The following is a 24,120-nucleotide window of genomic DNA, read 5'->3' on the forward strand; positions in this document are numbered from 1 at the left end:
GCCGGGGCGACCCCGGACCACAACTCCCAGCAGTCCCCGCGGGAGCGCCATGACGTCACGCACATCTTACCGGGGCGGGGTGCCTCAAGGGGCGGGGAAGGGGCGGGGCGGGAGCAGGTGATTGGCAGCTGTGTCTGCCTGTGGCCGGCGGGCGCGGGGCGGAAGGGGTGGTCGGGTCCGGAAGCGGAACGGGTAAAGGCGGAAGTGAGGGCCGGGGCCTGCGAGACGCACCGGCGGGAGCGGCGCTGCGGGCGGTGAGTGGGGCCGCGGCCGCTGCTTTCGCCCCGAGGTGGCCGAGCCCGGCCCGAGGGTGTGGACTCATTCCCCGGGTTCTCGCCCGACCGAGGGCGGCAGCCGGGCCCCGCCGTTTGGGAGGCCCCGTGGCGGGAGTGGAGCCGGGGCTCGGTGGCGCCGCTGTGCCGGGCGGGGCGATGCTGGGGCTGGACCAGACGGGCGCCGCCGCCGGCGGGGCGGGGGCTCTGGGCGGCCGGGTACCCTCCTCTCTCGCCGTGCGCCGGCCTAGCGGGCCCCTGCGTGTCGTGCGAGGCGGGGCAGCGGCGCTGCCGCGGGGCACCGGCAGCTCCGGCCTGGCGGCACCGGTGTGTGGTGAGCGGTAACGGGAGAGAGGAGCCACGCTGGTTGGGGGCAGCGGCACGGGCGAGGAGACGGTGCCTGGCTCAGGGCAGACGTCCCGGCGGCGCTGCGGGTGCTCGGGTCAGGCTCCTGTGAGCAGGAGCGGCTCTCGGGACAGTGGGAACGAGCCGGTACCGTGGGATTGTCCGGCAGCTGTGGCCCAGCTCCCGTCTCTCACAGCCGTGACTGACTGCAGGTTGAATGGGATTGGGGAAGCTGTGGCGCCGGGACAGAAGGGATTTTCATGGTGGGATCGTGTTTTGTAGTTGCTCAGCCTCTGAGGTGGGAATGGGAGCTCCAGGAGCTGGGGAGCCCAGCTGGGTTCCCGGGAACTGCTGAAGGGAGGGAGGTGACTTGATTTGCTGCAAATGGGCTCCAGAGGAGACTGTCCTGGGTCATTGCTGGTGCCAAGCACAGCCCTTGTGAAGGGAAACGCATGGTGCTGTAGGGCCCTGAGCAAGGCCCGTGGGCTGCAAGGACATTTTGTGGCTTGTCTGTAAGGGAATCTGGAACAAGGCTATCTTTGGATCTCTGTCACAGTGGGACAGACCCTGGTGTGTGAGCTGGGCGTGGGATGCTGGTGGGATTGCGCCAGGAGTGCAGGTGTGAGCGTGAGCAACACGCTTTTGCCCTGCTAAATCTTGGGGAAACTGCTCGGACCTTATTCCTGGTGATGCTCAGGGTGCTGAGAGAGCTCCTGGGGCTGGGCAGGATCTGGGAGTGGTGCTGGGACCTGCAGGGGGCCCAGCCCAGCTCTGACCCCGGCCCAGCTGACCTTTAGTTGCTGCCCTCGGATGTGGCTGTTGGAGCTCTGACCTTGGTTGTTTTCAATCCTGTAGGGAAGCTGGAGAGGAGAATATGTCGAGAGACTATTTTAAGTCTGCTGTGGAACAACGTGCATCTGCTATTCTTAGCTTTTTATGTGGAGGGTCAGCACACTTGAGCTGCCCTGTTTGCAGCCTGATGTTGGGCCTGTGCTCTGCTGGGCCTCCTGAGCCACCTCTGAGCCTTGGCTGGGGCCGAGAAAGCCAACTCAGTCCATTGTCTTGACATGCCATGCAGTCTGAGGGAGCTTCCTGGAAATGTCCACTGCTGTCCACTACTGCCTTGACTCTGAAAGTCTTTTACATTTATTTTCAGCTCACCTGGATAATAAGGTGAAAGATCTATGTCTGAAAAGGGCTAAGAATTCAGGATAGGACCTGTAGGCAGCTACAGGACAATGTTGATCTTGATGCATTCTTGGAGTGAGGCAAACAGGTAAAGCACAAGCCTGACTGGATCTGGGAGGTCAAGGACAGGAATGTTTCGGGTCATAGCTGGGTCTCAGTGTTGAAATCACCTCAGACCCCTCACGAGTCACAACAGTTTGCTGAAACAGTCAATACCTTCCGACCGAAAATCTCCTTCTGGGGTGACCTTCTCTCCTAAGATGCTCTGGCTGATTTAGCTGACATTTGATTGCAGGTTGTGCAGGCAGTGAGGGATCCCTGTAGGCTCTTTAAGTGGGTGCTGATGCCTCTTGAGGTGATGCATCAACCCAGGCACAGTGAGATGGACTCCTGGAGAGAGTTGAGTTACTGGAGAGCAGGAGGGAAAGGCTGGCTTGGCATGTGGATATGAATATAGCAAGCTAAAACACTTATCTGGTTTTGCATTAGTAGAGTACACTTTGCTTTCCTGTGAAACCAGTGATGTGTTGGTGTAGTGGTTTTGGTTTGCCAGTTTGAGATGTCACCAATTTTTAGATTTCCCAGCCAACTGGACAGTTGGGCAGTGTGTAAAGGAACTGTCTGGTGATGTGTGTGTGCTTGGCCAAACCTAATTGTTGTGCTGAGAGGTGGGATTATCTCCATCACAGCCAAGCTCTTCTGCATCTCAACAGGGATCAGCTTGAGGGTTGCTCTAGGCCTTGCCAGTCATCAGCTCTGGATCCAAACTTCTTCAGCTGTTGCACAGCTATGGATGGTGGTCATGGCATTTCCCTGAAGAGGAAGGGGGAAGGAATGCCAAGTGCTTTCAGACACAGGAAATTAAATGGGAACGCTTCTAATGAAGTGGGTGTAGCCCAGAGTATTCCTGTCAGCAGACTTAAAAGAGGATAGAATGTAGAAATGTTGGAGTCAGCTGTTTTCTTCCCTTGGGGTATGAAGTTTGCAGCCTCTTATGCAAGTCCTGAGAAGTTGTCGGAATAACACTGAAAACACTTAGACACTGGCCAGAAACAGGAAATCTTCCTGGATGTGACAGTATTGGGGAGGTATAAAATTCATCTGAGGTCTGGGGGAAATGCTGTCCTCCCCTGGAGCACAGGAATGAGCTACTGGAGCAACTCTGCATAAACAGATAAGAAAACACTGTTTTTCATGTTTGCTTTGGTTTGGTAGCACTCCAAATAAGGAGCTGCTTGAGGCAGGAGATCTTTGTGCAGTCTGGGAAAGATATTCTGAAGGTCACAGATTCTTTGCAGTGCAGGTGGCAGTTTGCTGCTTTGCATTGCTGATGTTGCCTTCCTGCTGTCTGAATAGTGGGTGCTATCCAAGGCATGTGTTGCTGAGTGTCTGGTCAAGTGAAGCTGTGTCTGTTGAGGGCATCTGAACAGGAGTTAAACAACCTTTGCTGAAGAATTAAAACCTTGATGCTTTTGTTCCATTTGAGTCAGTCCAGGCTGCATCCATGAGTTGATCCTCCAGCCTTGCTGTGCCAAGGATAACTGCAAGTAGGTGAGGGCTCCAAGAGGGAGCCACCGTGGGACAGGGAGCTAGTGGGCAGCTAATGGGAGATGAAGGTGTTGTAAAACTCTTCCACAGAAGTCTGTGCTGGAGGGATTGCCACAGCAGGATGGTGGCCTTGAAATCTCTGGGGATCTGAGTTGTTTTGGAAAAGCTGCTTTGGAAAACAGCTGGCTGCTGGAGCTGCTCCAGAGGCCATCGATGTGCAAATGTCAGGAAACAGATGTGTATCAACAGCATGAAAAGCAGATGGTACTAGTTCAGGTCTGTAGCTGAATGAGTAGTTCAGTTTTGGAATGGAAATCCTATTTACCTCTAAATTAAGGTGAGCATGTCAAAGTCTTTGTGAGTCTTGGATATGGGACTGCACAGAGAAGTTGTTACACTACCATAAGTTAGTCACAGCCATAGGAGTGCTGCTGAAACTGCTGTCTGAGCTGATTCGGGTCTGTGAATCTGCACTTTAGGGCTGTAGTGCACTCCTGCCGGCTGAAGTGGAGAGTGGCCCGGTTCAGAGCAGTTCCTGAACTCCAGACTGTGTCCTTTCTGATCAGGTCACTGAGGGCTCATTCTTTGAAGGGGGAGGAGGTAGGAAGGTAGAGTATTGAAACTTGTGAGACTTGATGGGACTGAGGTCTGTAGGTTGTGTGTTTCCTGGTTCTTCTCCTCTGTAACAGCTGGGTCTGTTCCTCCTTTCTCTGCAGCCTGGACCCCCCTGCAGTCAGGCTCAGGAAGTTTGTTCTGATTAATCATATTGATGAGTTGGAATATTAGGTTGACATTCCATCCTGTGCTAGCCTGGGCTAGTGTGGTTTGCATGTGGCTCTGGTGGGACCCACACTTTCTGCTGGTCCTGCTCCTGGAAGTCAGGAAGTTGCTCCTGACTCCGTGTCCTGAAGCTGACTCTGCCCCCTTGGGCTAGCTGCCCGTGCAGTGTGAGGTGAAGCAAAACCAGTGGGTAACTTCAGGGCTTCCTTTGCCAAGGAATTAATGTAATGCTGTCAGGTATTTAACGAGATAAATACTTCACTGGGGCTTTTGTCTTGAGTATTTTGGCTCTAAGCCAACAAATCACCAGTGAAGCAACTCCTTGCATAGCTAAGAGCAGCAGCAGTCCTTTGGGTAACCAGAGTCTTCAGGATTAGGTTTCTAAATATCCTCAGCTTTCAGAGTAGTTTTTGCTACTGGGTGAACACATGGCAAAAATACCAGATTCTCTAACTTCTGACACCTTAAATCAGCAGCTTCTCTGTGGTGGGGTGTCCTGCAGAGGTGAACATAGGAATCTGACAGTAATTCTCATGCAATGATTTGTGTTCTTGTCCTGGGTAGGTTTGTTTGAAATGGGCTCTGGTGCTATTCCCCAGCATCCTGAGGGTAATGGAGAATGGTCTTGCACTTGGGCAGGCAGGGAGTGCAGCAGCCATGGCATGTGCTTTCTCATTTAGGGCACTTAGATTCTTGAATTTAATATTCCTGGCTGTGTACAGCCCCCTCCAGCAAACCCTGGCAGGCAGGGGAGGGGTTGGAGGAGCACAAACTGCAGAAGTGATAGACCTGGACCTCACTTGTGGGACAGCATCAGGAATTGGTACTTGATTTTGATCTCAATGCAAATACAAAACTATGTTAAGAGTTCACAATAAAAAAAATCAGTGCTTTTGCTGTGGGATGCAGAGCTCCTGTGTGTGCTTCAGTGAGCAGGAGGTGGGTAGGGCAGGTAGACAAACCAGCATGAGCCTTTTCATGGGTCTTGTGATCTCCCAACTGCTGGGTTTCACTAGTTAAAAGGAAATAATAGGAAAATTAATGCCAATCAATCTTGATTACATGAGTACCCCACCATGCCCTTCCTTTTCATGGCCTTGACAACTTGAATTAGCATGGCAGGCTGGGACAAGCTGAGACTTCAGCTGCTTTCCCTTGTCTGTGTGCTACTGCTCTGATTATTTTGGTCTGCCTGACCTGTGGCTCGAGTGTCAGTGCTGGGGTTCTTGTGGGGAGCAGGGAGGAACCCAATCCTCTGCTGGAAGAGGTGGGAGGATGAACAGCTCCCCAAGCACCAGAAATGGCTTTATACAGCAGGAAGCAGTCCCTGTTTCTCAAGTCCACTGGTGGGTGTAGGCTGATCTAGCACAGGTTCAGGCTGTGTAGTTCAGCGCCTGCTGCCTCTGCAGAGCTGAGTTCTGTTTGACTGGAATCCTCAAACATCTTGGCATTGGCAGAAAGTTCCTGTCCTGCCACGGAGTCTGCAGCACTTCCTTTGCTTATTTGCTTCCTCCTGTGACCATCAGCTGGTTGTCCAGGTCTTGGGTAAGTCCTTAGCCCAAAGCCATCAGTGACCAGTTAGGGTCTCTAAATTCCACTCAAACACCTGAAAGATATGGCAACTTATCATGTGCACATGAAGCCATATACTCTTGTATCCAAGCATCAGACCACCCTTAGATAATGATCTGGTTCTCCACAATTGGAGCAGTTAAGGCTCTAGCTGCTGCTCTGCCTGCACTGACCAGTGGCTGTCCATGGTGAGTTCAATATAGATGTGCTCACCTAATTCTGTTGGAGTTCATGTAGCACAACCAGATGGCAAAATGCATCAAGATCTGTGAAATATAGGTCAGGCTAAGACTTGAGGATGTCAACAAGCTCATTTTCTTGTTTTGCTCTGGGAATGACCTCTATCAGATTTTGGGAGGCCGTAACTCAGACACACTGATTCACCCAGTGTTTGTGCAGAATGTTGGTCTGGAACAGCAGTGGAGCTGATAGACTGCCCAGGGAGTTATAAATACAAGGTTAAGCCAAAGCTGTTCCTTTGCAAGCTCTGTTTAGAGGGGAAACTCTAAAAGGTGAAGCCTCTTCAGGCTGGTAGAGATGCAGAGCTGGTGCTGAACCTCTTGAACCTGGTGGTCACCAAGCTGCTCCTGGCTAGAGCAACCAACGCTGTTCTCTCACTGTCCAGCAAAGCCAGTTGTTGGTCTGTTTCATATCAAGCTTTCTCATCCTGTCAAACAGTCTTTGTCCTTCCTCAGTAGAGGGAGGGGAGTCCTAACCGTGCTACTTGCAAGGACCCAGCTCTGAATTGCAGTATCTTCACTGCTTAACCCAAGACTGGGACTCAGAGCAATGACCCCACAGCACTCAGAAGTTTTACTTGTCGATTTCTGTCCTACCTGCCAGCTCTGGTGACTGGTACCATCTTAACAGCTGGTGTCTGACTGCCTCCTGGTCAGAGCAATTTGAGGTGAGATGTCTCTAGGTCAGCGTATGCTCAAGTGCTTTGTGTTGTGTAAACTGCTGGGCTCTCCAGCTGCTGGCACTCACAGGCTCCAGAGTGGCTCTGAAATGGCCAGAGGTTCCCTGTCAAACTGTGGGATTGTTTAAACTTGAGGCATCGTTAAAGTAACCTCAAGCAGTCACAGCTGGACAGGCCTTGGCCTGGAAAGCAGCTGTTTGAAACTCTTCTCTGTGCTGAGTAGGCTTGAGCTTTGCTCACAGGACACTCTGCTCCTGTTTGACTTGTTTTAAACTTCTTATTCATGGGAAAATGCAGGATGTACACAGAGTTTCTTTGGGGGTACTCTCCGGACAAGGAAAAATTGGCTTTTGGGGCATTTTCTTTCAACAAACAGCCTGTTTTAGGAGAGTAGAAGGGAGAGTGGTGATCCAGAGCAGATGCAATCAGCTGTAGCATTTATCATCCACAGGGAAGTGGGAGTTGTGAAGGGTACAGGAAATGTGCCTAAATCTGTAACTGTGTACTCAGAAAGCATTCCTGTTCTCTGCAGGCAGCAGAGCTTAGTGCTTACAGAGGCCCTGGGATTCACTTGTGGGTAACTCTGGATGCAAATCAGCTTGTCCTGCTGTTCCAACCTTGGTTTTGTGCTTCTGCACGACTCGGGAGGTTGGTGCTGGGGAGTGGCTGGCAGTGCTGATCCCAGGGGACGCTGTCTGTTCATGCTGGCTTTGAACAGTCCATGTGAGGAACGTGGTCAGTAGCCTGATGACCTGGAATGATGTGGGATAAGGGTGCTGAGGCAGTGGGGTGGGTGTGGGAAGCATTAGGTGCTGCCTGTTTGGATCAGGTTGGGTGGTGATTCCTGGTGTGCAGCAGGAATGGGAGGGGGGAGCTGCTGTCAGCTCCTGAGGGGACAGCCTGTGCCCAGAGAGCAGCTGCTGTCAGGTGCCTTTCTGAGGTGGGCACCTCCTCAGGTGCCCCCCCTGTGGCAGATCACCTGCCTGGCTCCAGGGCCATCCTTGGGCCCACTGGGAGATGCAGAATGTTGTGGTGTAAGTGCCTCAGGACAAACAGACAGCTCTAGAAATTCCTTTTGTCCAAGTGCCTTGTGACCTGCAGACTTGCCTCCTGCCACTGTGGCACTGGGATGGCTCTGTATAACATTGATAGTCTGAAGTTGCTTCCTTGTGAACTTGGGAAAGGAGGAAGGAGCTAAAGGTCAAGCTCAGTTACCTCTGTGAACTGAGTAATTGCTGTTTGAATAGACAAAGCTCTAGTAACACCCATTGTGTGCTGGGTGCTCCTTACCTACCTCACCCCAGTAAGGTGTGTGTAACATCCAGACAGGGTAAAAGTGCTGGAGGGCCCACTGGTGGGGAGGGGAGGTGTATTACCATTACCTCTTTTCCAGAGAGGCTCTGCAGACTGAGATCCTGCCGCAGGGATTGCTGCCTGGCAGGAACTGCTCTGTGGTGTTCACAGCCGATAACTTTGCGCTGTGGGAAGGAACCACCACCAGTCTGTGCTGATGGTGGCTGCAGATCAAACCACCCTCTAGAACTGGTGCAGCTGGTCCCTGAGCATCTCACTAACTCTGACCTCCTCTTCCAGTTGCAACCTGCCTACAGGTGGATCCCAGTGCAGAACCTGCAGCATCCTTAACTCTCAGCACTCCTGCACTTAGACCACAATGGCAGGTCGAGGTGGAGCTGCCCGACCGAATGGACCAGCTGCTGGGAACAAAATCTGCCAGTTTAAACTTGTTCTCTTGGGCGAGTCAGCGGTGGGGAAGTCCAGCCTGGTCCTGCGCTTTGTGAAGGGGCAGTTCCACGAATACCAGGAGAGCACAATTGGAGGTGAGTGCCAGCTCCAGATGCCTGTGGCCAGGAGGTGCTGACCTTGCTGGGGCAGTCTGGAGTGTCAGAAGCAAGACTGGCTATTTTAGGCTGGTCTGGGATTTTTGCTATAAATAGAGCCAAACAGTTAATGCTTTAACTCTTGGTTCACAATTTGTTTGTTGGTGTAATGATCAACACAGCAGAGAATAATGCTATGGCAACCCCACACTTTGCCTCTGAGGCTTTGTTTCCAGTGCCTCAGCTCTAGCTTCTAATTGGAACTGAGGCCTTCAGCTTGGTTTATAGCCCTTAATTATCTTTTCAGACGATGACCAGGGATTTTGGGGCTGTTTCTAGCCTGATTCTGTTAACTACTTTCACAGTGCTTTCAGGTGTTGTAGTTTATTAGCTTGAAATCATTAGCACGGTGTCATCAACCAAAGGCTGGTTAGCACATGGGTCTCTGAGCAACAATTCTGAGGGGTGTCCTGAGAAAAGGCTTGAGTTGTTCCTCTGTGACCTGTGCTGGAAGTAAGTACAGCTGAAAGTGTGGCTTGCTGGCAAGCAGGACCTAATGCCCCTCTGTGGAGGGCTGTGCTCTGCCTCAGTCTGTATCTGAGGCCTGTGCCTTTGTCCTGGGTGTAACACATGGTGTTAGACTCACTGGGACAACAACCAATTACTAAACTGGGGTGTGTGGTATAAGTGGGCTGAGTTGGTGCTGTTATTGGTGCTCCCCAGGTCAGATCCTGGTGGTGCCACAACTGGATTGCGTGATCCCTGTCAGGGGCTGCTGGGAGGGTCTGGCACTGTGGATGCTCCAGGGGCTGGATGCTGCTGGGCCCTCCGGGCCACCTTCCTGTCACTGTGTGATGGTTCTGGGTTCCTGTGAGCGGGGGGTGTGACACACAGAGCTGCAGCTGCCACAGCGAGTGGCACTGGCCTCTCCAGGGCTCAGCTCACTCCCATGTGGCAGCAGAGCTGCGCCGAGCTCCTGTGCTGGCTCTGGGCCCTGTCCTGCTGGAGCTGAGGCAAACCCCCTTCTCTTGCAGCTGCCTTCCTAACACAGACAGTGTGTCTGGATGACACAACAGTGAAGTTTGAGATCTGGGACACGGCGGGGCAGGAGCGATACCACAGCCTGGCCCCCATGTACTACCGGGGGGCTCAGGCAGCCATCGTGGTCTACGACATCACCAACACAGTGAGTGTGGGCAGGGCTGGGGGGCTGCCAGGAGGCTCCCGGCACTCTGGGAGCGTGTCCGGGTCAGAGCCCTGCAGGTACCTGGCTGGGGCTGCCAAGTTCTTGAAAACTGCTCACGGCCTCTTCCTCAGCTCCAGCCAAGGCTGTGAGCTGATAAAGGATCCTGCTGCCAAGTGCTGCAGAGGCAGGACACTTCTCACAGGAAAGCCTTGTTCTAATCATATCTGCCCTGAGGATTCCTGCATGGCTGCCCTTCCTGACTGCTGCCTCCTGTTTGCTTCCAGGACACATTTGTACGAGCCAAGAACTGGGTGAAAGAGTTGCAGAGGCAGGCTAGCCCCAATATTGTAATTGCACTAGCAGGAAACAAGGCAGACCTTGCTAACAAGAGAGCTGTGGACTTCCAGGTGAGTAGGAATCCAGAGAAGTTGTTACCCAAGCAGGTCAGGAAAGCATCTTTTTGCTTAAATGAGGGAGATGGCAGATATGTAAAATATGCTTTGAGGGAGAATGAAAGTGAAGTTTTGTGCTGAGGACTGCAGGATGCTACTGAGCAGGGTCTATGCCCTGCTCTTCCCTTGCTTCTGTCATAGCACATGTGGCCCTGGCTGGTGAAAGTCCTGGTGAGTGTGGAGGAGGAGGCCCACGTAGCACAAGCTTCTGTCCTCAGCCTCCTTTGCTGCATTATTCATCTGGGGATGTCTGCAGTGTGTGAAACAGCATCTTCTGGGTACGAGACACATGAGGAATCATTCCTAGCTTGTTCTCTGCTCTTCTCAGCTCTTACCTCATCTGGGCAAGCACTCAGGAGAGGTTCTTACCCAGCCCTTGCACAGGATTGCTTGTGGTGCCCTTGCAAGGGGTGGCACACTTCCAGCTGACCCAACTCCCAGGTGCTGTGTGTGCATGTGGCTCAGTCAGGCTGTGCCCCAGCCCAGCTGTGGGACACCGGCCATGCAGGGCTGCTGGTGGAGCGTGTCCCTGGGTTGTCCAGGCCAGGTGGGAGCAGGGACAGGGGAGGGAATTTCTGGCCCAAGGTGGAACGCAGCGTTTCTCTAGCAGTTAATGTGTTGACAAGTGAAGTGCATGAAGTCTGCTTGGGCCTCCTGCCAGGCTGCCTTTAGCACTCTGATGTGATTGTTTGTAGGATGCACAGACATATGCAGATGACAACAGCTTGCTGTTCATGGAGACATCAGCAAAGACAGCGATGAATGTGAATGAAATCTTCATGGCAATAGGTATGGCCTGTATGTAGGGCTGGAGTGGTTCTGAGCACCAGCACTGCAGCCCAAGAGGGTCCTGTGTCAGCCAGGGCTGGTGGCTCTTTCTGGGCCAGGTGTCCATTTTGCCACACTGGTGTGATTGGTCATTCCCTGAGTGTGTGGAGCCTTAGCCTTACAAAGCTGGTTCCCTGTCCCTGTGTCTGGGGTGGTGATGGAGATGGGAGCAGGTGTGATGCCAGCCAGGGCCAAGGATGGGTTGGTTTGGCATGCGGTGCAAACTGCATGTTTGTCCTGTCCCAAACTGTTGGCTGTGAGGGCTCAGGCCTGGAGCAGGCTGAACACAGCCTGGGGTGCACACTGGGAGGAGGTTGGCCTCTTTGGAGGACCCTGCTAACATCCTGTTTCTTTCTAGCCAAGAAACTGCCAAAAAATGAACCCCAGAATGCTCCTGGTGGCCCAGGCAGGAATCGGGTGGTGGACCTTCAGGAGAGCAGCCAGCCGAGCAGAAGCCAGTGCTGCAGCAACTGAGCAGCTGCTCCGGCCCACGAGCCCTTGGAGGACGTGACTGGAACCCACGCTAACGATCGCACTTACCGTAGGGTGGCTGCTGCCGGCGCCGCCGTGATTCTCCATCCCTTTCTGATCATAGGCTGGAGGGAGTTCTTCCACCTGCACCTTTCTGTACAAATACTAATTCAATTCTAAGTCTTAAGTCACTTTTTTAATATATGAACTTCTGCTCTTCCCTCTTCCTGGTGGTGGTGGATGCAGGACCTGGTGTCTGCCCAGCCAGTGTGGCCGTCCCGCAGGTGAGGCCAGCAGCACCCAGGTCCCACAACACTGTAGTTCACTATGGGAAACAAAGGGATATTGGGACACGTGTTTAAAATTCCCTGTCTGTAAGAGCTGAGGCTGATCCCGTATGATGCGCCCAGAACAACCACTAAACTGTAGCATTAGAGACAAACTCCGGCTCTTGGGCCACTTATTGACCAAATCAGTGATGAGTATTTGGGGTGGGGCAGAGGGAAGCAAAACTGGTTTCTTCTGTATTTTGTATTGTATGTTTCTCCATGTAACCAATCAGTATCTTGTCAATATAGTACATCCAACGAGCTGCCTGTTGTCTTTCTTTGTGTTGGACTCCAGCATGCCAACTCTTCTTTTCTCTTGGTTCTGTTGTAATGCACTAATCCTGTTGCAACTTTTGCAAAAAATCTTGTATAGAAATTTGTCCTTTTCTTGATGGTTGTGATGCCACTAATATTGTTAACCCTGCTCTGGTGGGAATACACAAGGTTTGCTGATGTACAGAGGTGGGGTGGGGGAAACCTTGGGTAACCTGTTGGTGGGAATGACATGTATTGCAAAAAGCCTGTAATTCCACAAAGAATGAAGGGAGGTATTAAATGGCTTCTGTTGCCAGACTCTAACTGATGTTGGCTGCTCCTAGTGCCTAATGCAGTGTCTTATGCATCCTGGTATTTAAGAGGAACTGTTGACTTAGTCTTCATCACAAACTTCAGTTTTGTGTGATTAAAACAAAATTTTTATAAACCTATCATAACAACCATGTTCATGTTTCTTAATGCAGCAGGGACTGGACCCGAGCACAACAGTTCTTGGTGGAGGCTGAGCTGTGCTGGGCTGCTCCTGGTGTGTCCCACATCTTGGTAGGGAAATGGGGCCCTTCCTTCCTGAGGAAGGAGAAATGGTGCTCTGAGCTTGGGCTGTGTGGCTGCTCGTGCACACTGCTCTCCTCACAGTGATGCTGCTGGTGTTTGCTTGGCTCCAGTGTGCACAAGGAAGCTTGAGGGAAATTGTGGGAATTATTCTTTGCTTGATACTTCTGGGGAAACTCTGCAATGCAAGATGGGCAGAGGTGGGGGAACAGTGTGTGGAAGAGCTCTGCTCTGCAGTGGAACAGGCTTGGGGATGGTGCTCCAGAATTCATGAACACAATGCCTCTGTCCCTGGAGCACGATGGCCTTGGAAGATGCTGCTCTCCTGTCACTGCTGCATGGACTATGAGACCCCAACACCCTGGGACCTGGAGTCAGTATGGAAGAAGGAGCAGCCCCTTGCAGCTCCATCCACACCACATGTGCTGCCAGCAGCACCATTTGTGCTCAGGAGAGGCTGAGGATGGAGATGTGCTGCATTTGGAACCCATTGTCCCCCCTCAGTTGAGGGGCTGCAAGAGGCTCGGTGACAGGAGAGCTGTGACTAGAGTTGTATGAACAGCCTTGGCTTGTGTGCCCTTCATCTGCTATCCAAGGTCTCAGTGTCTCTTCCTCATGCTGGATTTCCTTAAAATCCTGGAAGCAGGAAAGGTCTGGAGTGATTTGGTGATAGAGTGCCTGGGAATCATGCTGGAGCCTGGGCTGCCTGTGGGATATGGGCTTCGGTGGCCCCCACTACACCTCCTTGGTGTGGTGCTGTTTGTGCCTGGACTGCTGAGCTGCTGGAGGTGCTCAGGATCTTTGTGGGACCACCCAGTGCTTGCTGGTTTTCCCAGGCAGCCAGAGATGGACCAGTTTGGAGAAGAGCTTCCCTGATCCCTCTCAGAACAATTCAGGGAACACTGTATGCAGTGCTGTTGCCATCTGCTGGCTCCTCTCCCTAGGTGCCTGGTTTCTTCCTAGACCTGGGGTCTCTGTGAAAGCATCTGTGATGCCCTGAGGAGGGTGTTGCTGCTTGCAACAGGTGCTCAGGGGCTCAGTAGCGAGGCTGGGGACCTGCTGGTGTTCCTGGTGTGTCTGGGCAATGGGCTGTCTGATCTCAGGGCAGCTTTAGCACAAACAGGCGTTCCTGCCTGCATACCTGCTGCCTGCCCACACAGCTGCTGCCTGCCCGGGCCTGAGCGCGGGTGTTTGTGGTGGTTACACACCGCGCCCGGGGTTGAGCTTTTCCCTCCCTGCTGCTGGGAGCTCAGGGATGACTCCAGCAGCCCCTTGCCAAGCTGGGAAGGGGAAAGTGTGGCTACAACAGCCTCACACCACACCCTGCCAGTCAGCTTGATGTGGTTCCTTCCCTGTTGTGTGGGGATGGGTATTGGCTGAGGCTGTGGAGCTGGAGATGATGCTGGCAGCATTGTGAGGAAGGGGTGAGGGCACCCCAGCTGCTCCTGTACAGGTGAGTGGGACTGCCCTTCCTGCCTGCCTCCCTCCCTTAGCAGCACAGTGCTCCCAGATCCCCTCCCCTGCCGCAGAGAACCCTCTGGGTCTGCTGTCTGACCCCATTTTGTGCTGCCCTGAAAAGCAAGAGAGGTTCTTCCCTCTCTGTGCATCCCATTCCTCTGGCACCAAGAGCAGGGCGCAGCCTCCCCATCAATCAACACCCAGAGAACACAAGAAGATTCAATGCAAAAGTATTTTTATTGGATACAAAAACATTCCAGTTTAGTGAAAAAAAGTGACATCATTGCCGATGAAGCTTGTCTGGGCTTAAACCCGAGAATTGCTCCTGTCTGCTCCGGTCCTGCTGTGGCCACGGGGTCCCATCCTCTTACACCTGGGCTTTGTTGGTGGCTCCCTCCTCAGAAGCTGGTCCGGTCTGTGGGGCAGCAGGGCGGACCTGGATGGGCACACTCCTCTCAGGAGCGGCCGGCAGTGCCAGCTTGGGGGCCTCGATGCGGAGCTGCCCATCCTTGGACAGGGAGCAGGTCAGCGCTTCGGCGTCCACCTCCTCGGGCACGTCCCACTCCCGCTTCAGCACCTCGTACTTGTAGGAGAAGGAGCCCTTCTCATCGACATTCTGCGTCTCCTTCTGCCCCACCAGCACCACCTTCCTGCCCACCACCTTCACCGACAGCTCCTCAGGAGCGAAGTTCTTGACGTCCTGGCAGACAGAGAAGCCGTCCCCAGAGCTGTGGGTCAGGGTCATGCTGGTGCTCGGGGTGTGCTCCGTGGCGATGGCTCCGTGGTTGCTCAGGAGCTGCTCGAAGCTGCTCATGAACTCCCGAGCTTTCTCCATCTCCTGCTGCAGCTCGGTGAAGATGGTCTCTGCGTGTGGCCAGAGGGTCCTCACTGTGCCCAGCCGGCTGGCCAGGGAGCTGGAGGCGAATGGTGCGAGGTGCATCCGGCAAAGCATCGCTGCTGCTGCTGTTGCTGCTGCTATTGCTGCTGCTGCTTCTGTCCTCTTTCCAGTGGGCTGGAAGCGTTCTGCCCCGCTGCTGCCGTCGGAGGCTTTTATAGCCGTTCCCTGGAGGCGTGGCCTTGTCCCGCGCATTATGTCACCCTCTGGAGAAGAGCTCAGCTCTTTCCAGCCCGTTCCAGCTCATTCTTGTTACTCACCCGTGAGGAGTGGCACCGCTGACGTCGTGCCCGGCATACCTTCACCCTGACTCTTACAGCTCTGCTATCCTGGCTTATAATTAGCAGCATCACCTCAGCCTCCGAGCGAGATGCCTGAGCCACCCTTGCCAAAAATCTGTGCCCTTTGCTTTTCCCAGGCATGGAGTGAGTCTGGGCTCATCTCCTCCCTGCCTCCCCCCACCCTGCGCTGTGTTCCTTTTCCCCCCCATCTGTGCCCAGGAAGATCCCCTCAGGTGAGACCAGAAGTCAGTCCACGGCCACATGCCCAGGTGGGGTGCACAGTGAGGTGCTGAGGGGTCAGGACAGGATGGGGGTGGCCAACAGGGAGAGGGGTCCCAGAAAGTGAAAGGAGTGCCTGGCAGCAGATGACAGGGACATGTACTTTAGGGGTGGGACTAGTTCCTGTACTGGCAGAAGTGATGAGCTCCTGGCACAATGGAGCCTGCCTCCACCGACCCCCCCGGCGGGGGGGCCCAGGGAAGGGCTCTGTAGCCCCCCGGCCATGGCCCCATGGGCCCTGCTGCATCACGATGGCTCTGCAGAAACCTGAGCTCCCAGCAGTGACTGCGGCTCCCTATTTGTGGTATGTGACCTGTCCCCAGAAACAGGCGCTGCTATTTTGGCTGGTGGATAATCAGCCTCTCAAAAATAGGCGATGGCTCCAGGACGCTGCGTGGGGAGAGAGCGTTCTGGAAGGGACACACCCCTGGGCAGGGGAGAATAAAATCCGCTGCTCCCCTGCCCCAGCCCAACACGGCTCCAGCCCTTGCACCGAGCAGAGCTGCAGCACAACCAGGAGCACTCCTTGGAGCAGAGATGCTTTGCCGCCTGCACTTTATGCCGCCCATGTCCAGCTCGCTGTTCCCGTGGCTGGGACCCGTCCGCACCCTCTGGCCACATCCAGGCACCCTCTTCGCCGAGCTGGAGCGGGAGATGCGGCTGGAGATGGAGAGGGCTCGGGAGTTCATGAGCAGCGTCGAGCAGTACCTGAGCAGCGGGAGCAGCCCCGGGCGGCTTGGCATCGCCTCCGAGCACACGTCCAGCACCAGCACAGCCCTGACCCAGGGCTCTGGGGACGGCTTCTCTGTCTGCCAGGACGTGAAGGACTTTGCGCCCGAGCAGCTGTCGGTGAAGGTGGTGGGCAGGAAGGTGGTGCTGGTGGGGCAGAAGGAGACGCAGAGCACAGACGACAAGGGCTCCTTCTCCTACAAGTACGAGGTGCTGAAGCGGGAGTGGGACGTGCCCGAGGAGGTGGACGCCGAAGCGCTGACCTGCTCCCTGTCCAAGGAAGGGCAGCTCCGCATCGAGGCCCCCAAGCTGGCACTACCGGCTGTCCCGGAGAGGAACGTGCCCATCCAGATGGGGCCGGCGGTGGCACAGCCAGCTGGCAGCACTGAGGAGGGAGCCGAGCGGGCCAAGGCGTGAAGAGGAGCAACAGGGACCAGGCTGAGCCTGGCTACGGGGGCAGCTGCTGGCCGCAGAGCGGGACTGCGCGATGGCCCGGGGAGTGGTGTCTGCCCAAAACATGCGGCTTTTTTGATATGTAATAAATATTCCTAACTTTTATTTGTGTGGTTTTGGTGTTTCTGGTCTTGCCCAGCCCTGTGCTTTGCAATGCTCCTGCCTGTGCCCACGCAGCGAGATTGCAGGGTGGGAAACGGGGCTGTGCTGGCACCGGGAATGTCCCTGGCACCTCTCCCCAGCTCTGCCCTGGCAGAGGAGGTGGGGCGAGGGGCCATGTGCAGCACTGAGAATCCCCGGCAGGTCCTGAACATCCCCCTGGGTAGCCTTCGGACAACTGACTCCCATCTTTGGGATGGCGCTGGAACATTCCCGTGCGGTGCCCGCGTCCCCCGTGCCGTGCCCCCCCCCCGCTAGCACTGGCACCTTCCAGGCGCTGCCCGCAGCTCCGCGCACAGCCCGGCGCTAAGCCGCTGCCCCCGCGCTGACGGTGGCCGCGGCCTCTCATGAATGGCCCTGCGGGCGGAGCCGGCTCAGCGGTACCGGTCAGGAGGCGCGGCCACCCTCCACGCCGGCCGCTTGGCCGCACCCCGTGCCGGCTGCGAGCAGGCGGAGGGCGGGTCACACATCGCATTTGGAGAAGAGGGCGTGGCCATGCTCCATATTTGCTGGAGTCAGCGGAGTGCGGAGCGGTACCGGTTACCGGAGGGGTGGGAGGGCTCCTCCGGGCACCGACGGCTCAGCATCGCCCCGTGAGGGGCTGTCGCGATGGGTCGTCATGACCGGACCTCCATCCTCTCTGGACGGTTCACGCCACGCGCAGTCCCGAGTGGGAGCTCTGCTCCCGTTCGGGAGAGCGGGTGACGTGAACCGGCCCCGGGAGCGCCGTCCCGGGAGCACCGGCCCCACCTCCCCCGCCGCGGCGGACTACAGATCCCGGCGTTCCCGGCGCGCAGGCGCAGTGAGCGCGGGGCGCACGCCGGGCCCGGCATGGCGGAGCCGGAGGCCGCGCAGCCCGGGCGGCCTCCGCCGGGCCCCGGGACGGGAACGGCGGGGACGGCGGGGGCGAGCGGGGTGACGGCTGGAGGAGCGGGATCCAGCGACCCGGCACGGCCCGGGCTGAGCCAGCAGCAGCGGGCGAGCCAGCGCAAGGCGCAGGTGCGGGGGTTCCCCCGCGGGAAGAAGCTGGAGAAGCTGGGAGTCTTCTCGGCTTGCAAGGTGGGGGACAGCGGGACCGGGAGGGCAGGGAGGGCAGGAGGTGGGGTTCAAGGCTGTGCATGAGTGGGAGATGCAAGGACGGGCATGGGTGGGGGTGCAGGGGATACAGGAGTGGGGGTTCCATGCTGTGCATGGGTGGGGGATGAAGGACGAGGATGCTGACCTGAGTGGGGGATGCAGGAGGGTGTTGCAAGCACGTTTATGGGTGTAGGAGGGGAATTTAGGGATGCAGGAGGGTGAGTGCAAGGAATACATGGACAAAGGATGCGGGATTGGGATGTACACGGCGTGCAGGACGGGGGTGCTGGGCTGTGTGCAGGCGGGGGCTGCACGAAGGGAGTGCTGAGTTACCCAAGGGAGGTGCAGGGATGTCACCGGGCAGGGGCTGCAGAGTCCTGGGGCTGCACGGGGGAGTATTGGGGTGGTGGGTGGTGCAGGGTGGGGGCTGAGAAAAGCTGGGCTGGGTGAAAAGGAGTAGGTGGGAACCAGGGAAATCCTTTGGCCGCAGAAGGATGGCACGCATGTGGCAGCGCATGGGCCACTGCAATGAACGCTGCCTCCCTCTTCCCAGGCCAACGACGCCTGCAAGTGCAATGGCTGGAAGAACCCCAACCCCCCCACAGCCCCTCGAATGGACCTGCAGCAGCCGGTGACCAACCTGAGTGAACCGTGCCGGAGCTGTGGCCACGCACTGGGTAACTCCTGTGGCGCCTCTCGGGCAGGGCGAGGGCTGCTGATCCCTTGGTCTCACTGTGGCTTTCTCTCCGGCACAGCGGACCACGTGTCCCACCTGGAAAACGTCTCAGAGGAAGAGATCAACCGTCTGCTGGGCATGGTGGTGGATGTGGAGAACCTCTTCATGTCAGTGCACAAGGAGGAGGACACGGACACCAAGCAGGTGTATTTCTACCTGTTCAAGGTGCGTCTGGGGGTGTGCATGTCTCACTGCCCCACTCTGCACACTTGTGCAGAGTTTCTGGTCGTTGTGGGGGCTGCTGGCCCACTGTTTGTGTGCTCTGTTGGAGCTGGCACTGAAGCTGGGGCTGTGAACCATCCCACAGCCCAGAGACCTGGAACGCTGACCCTCTTCTGGAGTGACTGCTCTCCTGGCCTTGAATTCCCTAGGGGGGCAGTTCTAGGGGTGAATGGGTGTGCTCCAAGGGCAGCACCAGTGCCTTCCTGGCTGTAGAAATTGGAGCAGCCCCATGGTGGCATTCAGCCACTTCCACCATTCCTGGAGCATCTGGTTCCTGGGACTCTTTTGACCGTGTCTGTTGGTGTCTTTGTAGCTGCTGCGGAAGTGCATCCTGCAGATGAGCCAGCCTGTGGTCGAGGGGTCCCTGGGGAGCCCTCCCTTTGAGAAACCAAATATTGAGCAGGTGAGGCTGCTGTCAGGCTCATGCACTGCCCTGATGACTTGTCCTGTGTTCTGCTGCTCTTGTATGGTCCCCTCACTCTCTGGGAGGCAGCATGGAAGACCCCAGAGCAGCCCCTGGCACCCTCCCACTGTCCTGTCCTCTCCCCAGGGAGTCCTGAATTTTGTGCAGTACAAGTTCAGCCACTTGCCACCCAAGGAGCGCCAGACCATGTATGAGCTCTCCAAGATGTTCCTGCTGTGCCTCAACTACTGGAAGCTGGAGACACCGTCCCAGTTCCGTCAGCGCTCCCAGAATGATGATGTGGCCACCTACAAGGTCAACTACACCAGGTGAGGGCAGGGGGCCACTGAGCCAGCCACCCTGGGGCCCAACTCCCAGGACTCTCTCCAGCTCCCCCAGACTGTCAGTCCACTAGGAGAGCAGGCACCCAGTGGGGCCAGTGCTTCTAAATGTCATTGTGCCCTTCGTCCAGCCTGCTCCCAGCAGCATTGTCCCAGGAGGGATATGGTTGCTCTGGGGTCTCTGGTTCCAGCCCTGTCTCCAGAGCCCCTTCCTGTCCCACAGGTGGCTGTGCTACTGCCATGTGCCACAGAGCTGTGACAGCCTGCCCCGCTATGAGACCACCCACGTCTTCGGGCGCAGCCTCCTCAAGTCCATCTTCACAGTGACCCGCCGGCAGCTGCTGGAGAAGTTCCGGGTGGAGAAGGACAAGCTGGTGCCGGAGAAGCGGACACTGATCCTCACCCACTTCCCCAAGTAGGTGCCCAGTGTGGAGATGGCTGCTGGAGCATGAGGGATGCATTTGGGATGCTTGCATGCTGATGTGCCACTCCCTTCCAGGTTCCTCTCCATGCTGGAGGAGGAGATCTACGGTGAGAACTCTCCAATCTGGGAGGCTGATTTCACAGTGCCAGCTGCGGAGGGTGCCCAGCTGGTGTCTCGCCCAGGTATTTCAAGAAGCAGCTCCCCCTGTTTGGGGGCTGAGGGATAAAAGGTGAAGGTGTGGCAGAGCAGTGGCTGAGCTGCCATGGCGTGACGAGGCATTTTCCAGCGGTCACGGGCACCGTGGGTCTGTTGCAGCTGCAGTCAGCACCGTTGCCGTGCCCACCACTCCTCTCTTCAGCAAGAAGCTCAGCAGCAGCAGCTCGGCCACCAGCCTGGACGCCAGCACCCCAGAGCCCCTGCCAGGTAAGGTCACGTGAGCCCACACCAGGAAGCTAGAACTGTCCGTGGGCCATCCCAGCACTGGATGTGCTGCTCTGCTCCCATCCCAGGAGAGAAGCGGAAGCTACCTGAGAGCCTGACGCTGGAGGATGCCAAGCGGATCCGTGTCATGGGAGACATCCCCATGGAGCTGGTGAACGAGGTCATGCTGACCATCACGGACCCTGCTGCCATGCTGGGCCCTGAGGTATGGGCTGCGGATGCTGGGGTGCCTCTGGTCCTCTCCAGGTCCCACAGAGCTGCTTCCCCAGAGTGTCAGGGTGGAGTGGGGCTCTCCCAACAGAGGGTGTGCAGGGCCAGTGACCCCCCCATGCCCCCAGACCAGCCTGCTGTCGGCCAACGCGGCGCGGGATGAGACGGCGCGGCTGGAGGAGCGCCGCGGCATCATCGAGTTCCACGTCATCGGCAACTCGCTCTCGCAGAAATCCAACAAGAAGATCCTGATGTGGCTGGTGGGGCTGCAGAATGTCTTCTCTCACCAGCTGCCCCGCATGCCCAAGGAGTACATCACTCGCCTCGTCTTTGACCCGTGCGTGGCTGGGGGATGCAGGGGGGCCGGTGTGGGGGGCTCCCCTCACCCTCGGCCATGCTGCCCGCAGGAAGCACAAGACCCTGGCACTGATCAAGGATGGACGAGTGATCGGGGGCATCTGCTTCCGCATGTTCCCTACCCAAGGTTTCACAGAGATTGTCTTCTGCGCTGTCACCTCCAATGAGCAAGTGAAGGTGAGAGCAGAGAGAAGGGAGCTGGGCACACACGTGTGCCCCCCCAAAGCCTGGCGTGGGCAGGATGGTCTCTCTGTAGCTGGTGTAGGGCTGCTCCAGCCCCCTGGGCAGCCAAACCTGCTCGGCACTGGCCGGCCCCGAGCAGTGGTAGTTGCTCCAGGTCATCTTCCAGCTGCCATTTCCATGGGTGGGAGGGGGTTGTTTATCCCAGCTGGGGCTGCCTGGGGGGGGGGGGGGGGGTTCCTGTCTCACGGTACTTCCCAAAGGGCTATGGGACGCACCTGATGAACCACCTGAAGGAGTACCACATCAAGCACAACATCCTCTACTTCCTCACCTATGCAGATGAGTACGCCATTGGCTACTTCAAAAAGCAGGTGGGCTCCTTTCCCTGGGAATTGCTCCCAGCCCTGCTGCACACCTGCCTCCTCCCACCTGCCCCTCTCTCCTAGGGCTTTTCCAAGGACATCAAGGTCCCCAAGAGCCGCTACCTGGGATACATCAAGGACTATGAGGGGGCGACCCTGATGGAGTGTGAGCTGAACCCCCGCATCCCCTACACCGAGCTTTCACACATCATCAAGAAGCAGAAGGAGGTATGGCGCAGGGGTGGGCATGAGGGTAGGTGACTGCCAGCCACCCCCTTAAAGCAGAGGAGAGGTGTGGGGCTGTGCTGGCCCTGAGAGCAGACTTGCAGGGCAGCGAGGGGGTACTGCTGGCATTGACACTGGCTGGGGTTGTCTCTGGCCCTGCACGGTGGGTTTGTGGGGTCCCACATCACAGTGTGGCTCCCTGGAGCATCCTGCAGCCCCCACTCATCTGCTCCCTTCCAACCCCCATTCCTTGCAGATCATCAAGAAGCTGATCGAGAGGAAACAGGCGCAAATCCGCAAAGTCTACCCAGGCCTGACCTGCTTCAAGGAGGGTGTGCGGCAGATCCCCATTGAGAGCGTCCCTGGCATCCGTGAGTCCTGGCAGGGGGTCTGGCACGAGGCCTCTGTCCTCCCTCTGTCCATGGCTGCGGCGCAGACATGGTGACACTGACACTTGTCTTCCAGGAGAAACAGGATGGAAACCTCTGGGGAAGGAGAAGGGGTGAGTGCTGCATGGGGGTGGGGGTAGACCTGCAGCAGCAGGGCTGGGGGCTCAGCTCGCGCTGTGCCTCAGTCTTGGTGTTTTCCTGGCGGTGGAGTGGAGAGAGGCTGATGTGAACTGGCTTTGTCCTGCAGGAAGGAGCTGAAGGACCCGGACCAGCTCTACAACATGCTGAAGAACCTCCTGGCCCAGATCAAGGTGTGGGCAGGAAAGGACCCTCACTCTGGGGCGCCTGTCCACCTGACAGCCCTCAGAGCTCTCTCCCTTGGGATGGGCTGTACTGGGCTTTGCCCTTGGGGACTGCTGGGGTGACACAGGTGTGGGAGGAGCAGGACCCCTGGGTGCTGGAGCGGACAAGGGTTGTTTGTTCATTGCTCCAAGTGCCCCCCACTTCTCCCCAGACCCACCCCAGTGCATGGCCCTTCATGGAGCCGGTGAAGAAGTCAGAGGCACCAGACTACTATGAAATCATCCGCTTCCCCATTGGTAGGTTGCTGTATCCAGCCCCTCAGGACAGGATTGCAGAAGAGGGGGCTGAGGACCCCACATTAATTGTGGGGTCTGTGCTGGGGACTCGTGTTTAGGGTGGTGGGAGCCTCAGGATAGTCCAGAGTAAGAGAGGGATGAGTTGAGACCTGTGGCTGATGTCCAGCTCAGTGGTTGCAGGGGGGCAGAGGCCTGGGGAGGGGTCCTGACCTGTCCCACCTGCAGACCTGAAGACCATGACGGAGCGGCTGAAGAACCGCTACTACGTCACCAAGAAGCTGTTCATCGCCGACCTGCAGCGCATCATCACCAACTGCCGCGAGTACAACCCGCCCGACAGCGACTACTGCAAGTGTGCCAACACCCTCGAGAAGTTCTTCTACTTCAAGCTCAAGGAGGGAGGGCTCATCGACAAGTAGCGGGGGCCAGCCTGGACCTGCTGTGGCCACCGGCCCTCCCGTGGGAGGGACAGGGCTCCTGTGGGATCCAGCCCCACTCTCTCTGTTGCTAGGAGCTGCTGGAGGGATTGGTGCTGCTGAGCAGCCTGGGGAGCTGGGCTTTCCTTCTTGGGGAGCCCCAGGGGCTGAGGGTCTGGTGATTTTATCCCTGAGAGCTCAGGGCAGGTCTGGCTCCCTCTCCTAGGGAATGGGGGTGAGGCTGGAGCTGCCTCATCAGGATCTGCCCAGGGCAGGGAGAGCACTGAGCTCCTGCCTCTGCCTGAGGAGGGGGAGCCCCCTGAGCCCTGTGCATCCCCCTTACCTGGGATCGTGCCTTCTGCCCTGACTCCCTGTGACAGGGCAGGGGCACACAAGTGCTTTGGTTTCTGCTCCGTCCTCATTCAGGCAGCCCCCACCCCTCACACTGAATGTACAGCGGGGTCAGCCCTGCGCTGCCCGCAGTGGTGCTGCTCCTGGGCCAGGGTCCTGCTGGGCAGGGGGCCCTGCCCTGCACACCCAGCTCCTGCTGCCTCTGTCAGCTCTTCCCTCCCCCCGGGGCAGGTCTGCCTTCCCTGCCTGTACATCCTCCCTGCCTGCCCCTGTTGCCAGCTGGGGAGTGGGGGTCTGCCAGCCCCTGTCCTGCCTCTCTGAGTGCCAGGGAGGGTGGCTGCCTGGTGCTGTGCTGGTCTCTGCTCCCTGCTCTGCTCTGGCTGGCAGCCACCTCTGCTTGTCCCCCACCTTGCTCCCCGCTCCTTGTGCTCCCCACCCCTTTCCCTGCCCCCCACTCCCCCATTCCACTTGACTGGTGTTTTCGTTGGTTTGTTTGTTTTTTTAATAAATGTCCTTGTGCAGCCCCAGATCCGTCCTTGGAGCTCAGCCCCGCGTGGTAGGCGAGGGGGACCAC

At 56.8% G+C, this 24,120-nt stretch overlaps 4 protein-coding genes across 5 annotated transcripts; 3 read left to right on the plus strand and 1 right to left on the minus strand.

Annotated features, from left to right (window-relative positions):
* The first annotated feature begins 179 nt into the window (after positions 1–179).
* RAB5C (RAB5C, member RAS oncogene family) lies at positions 180–12,435 on the plus strand. Its single transcript, XM_053965104.1, has 6 exons — positions 180–254; positions 8,218–8,462; positions 9,497–9,648; positions 9,933–10,055; positions 10,796–10,889; positions 11,287–12,435. The coding sequence occupies exons 2-6, from the start codon at positions 8,297–8,299 to the stop codon at positions 11,400–11,402; spliced, it is 651 nt and encodes a 216-aa protein (XP_053821079.1). The 5' UTR covers positions 180–254; positions 8,218–8,296; the 3' UTR covers positions 11,403–12,435.
* A 1,797-nt stretch (positions 12,436–14,232) lies between these two features.
* Positions 14,233–15,119, minus strand: LOC128800087 (heat shock protein beta-11-like). The gene has a single exon (XM_053964989.1). It carries the CDS (start codon positions 15,102–15,104, stop codon positions 14,382–14,384), a length of 723 nt encoding a protein of 240 aa, XP_053820964.1. The 5' UTR covers positions 15,105–15,119; the 3' UTR covers positions 14,233–14,381.
* Positions 15,120–15,668: 549 nt separating this feature from the next.
* Positions 15,669–16,754, plus strand: LOC128800088 (heat shock protein beta-11-like). Its single transcript, XM_053964991.1, has one exon. It carries the CDS (start codon positions 16,007–16,009, stop codon positions 16,613–16,615), a length of 609 nt encoding a protein of 202 aa, XP_053820966.1. The 5' UTR covers positions 15,669–16,006; the 3' UTR covers positions 16,616–16,754.
* A 300-nt stretch (positions 16,755–17,054) lies between these two features.
* KAT2A (lysine acetyltransferase 2A) lies at positions 17,055–24,073 on the plus strand. Of its 2 annotated transcripts, XM_053964986.1 has the most exons (18): positions 17,062–17,869; positions 18,441–18,564; positions 18,643–18,788; positions 19,159–19,248; positions 19,396–19,577; positions 19,813–20,004; positions 20,089–20,195; positions 20,329–20,436; positions 20,523–20,659; positions 20,793–21,001; positions 21,072–21,198; positions 21,465–21,575; positions 21,651–21,794; positions 22,048–22,162; positions 22,257–22,293; positions 22,428–22,491; positions 22,695–22,779; positions 23,005–24,073. In XM_053964986.1, exons 1-18 carry the CDS (start codon positions 17,642–17,644, stop codon positions 23,196–23,198), a joined length of 2,400 nt encoding a protein of 799 aa, XP_053820961.1. In that variant the 5' UTR covers positions 17,062–17,641; the 3' UTR covers positions 23,199–24,073. The 2 variants fall into 2 exon arrangements, with proteins under 2 accessions (XP_053820962.1, XP_053820961.1); XM_053964987.1 differs by lacking the exon at positions 22,695–22,779 and having other exon boundaries at positions 17,055–17,869; positions 23,005–23,083.
* Positions 24,074–24,120: the final 47 nt, after the last annotated feature.

Source organism: Vidua chalybeata, chromosome 26, assembly GCF_026979565.1.
Source record: "Vidua chalybeata isolate OUT-0048 chromosome 26, bVidCha1 merged haplotype, whole genome shotgun sequence".
Taxonomy (NCBI): domain Eukaryota; kingdom Metazoa; phylum Chordata; class Aves; order Passeriformes; family Viduidae; genus Vidua; species Vidua chalybeata.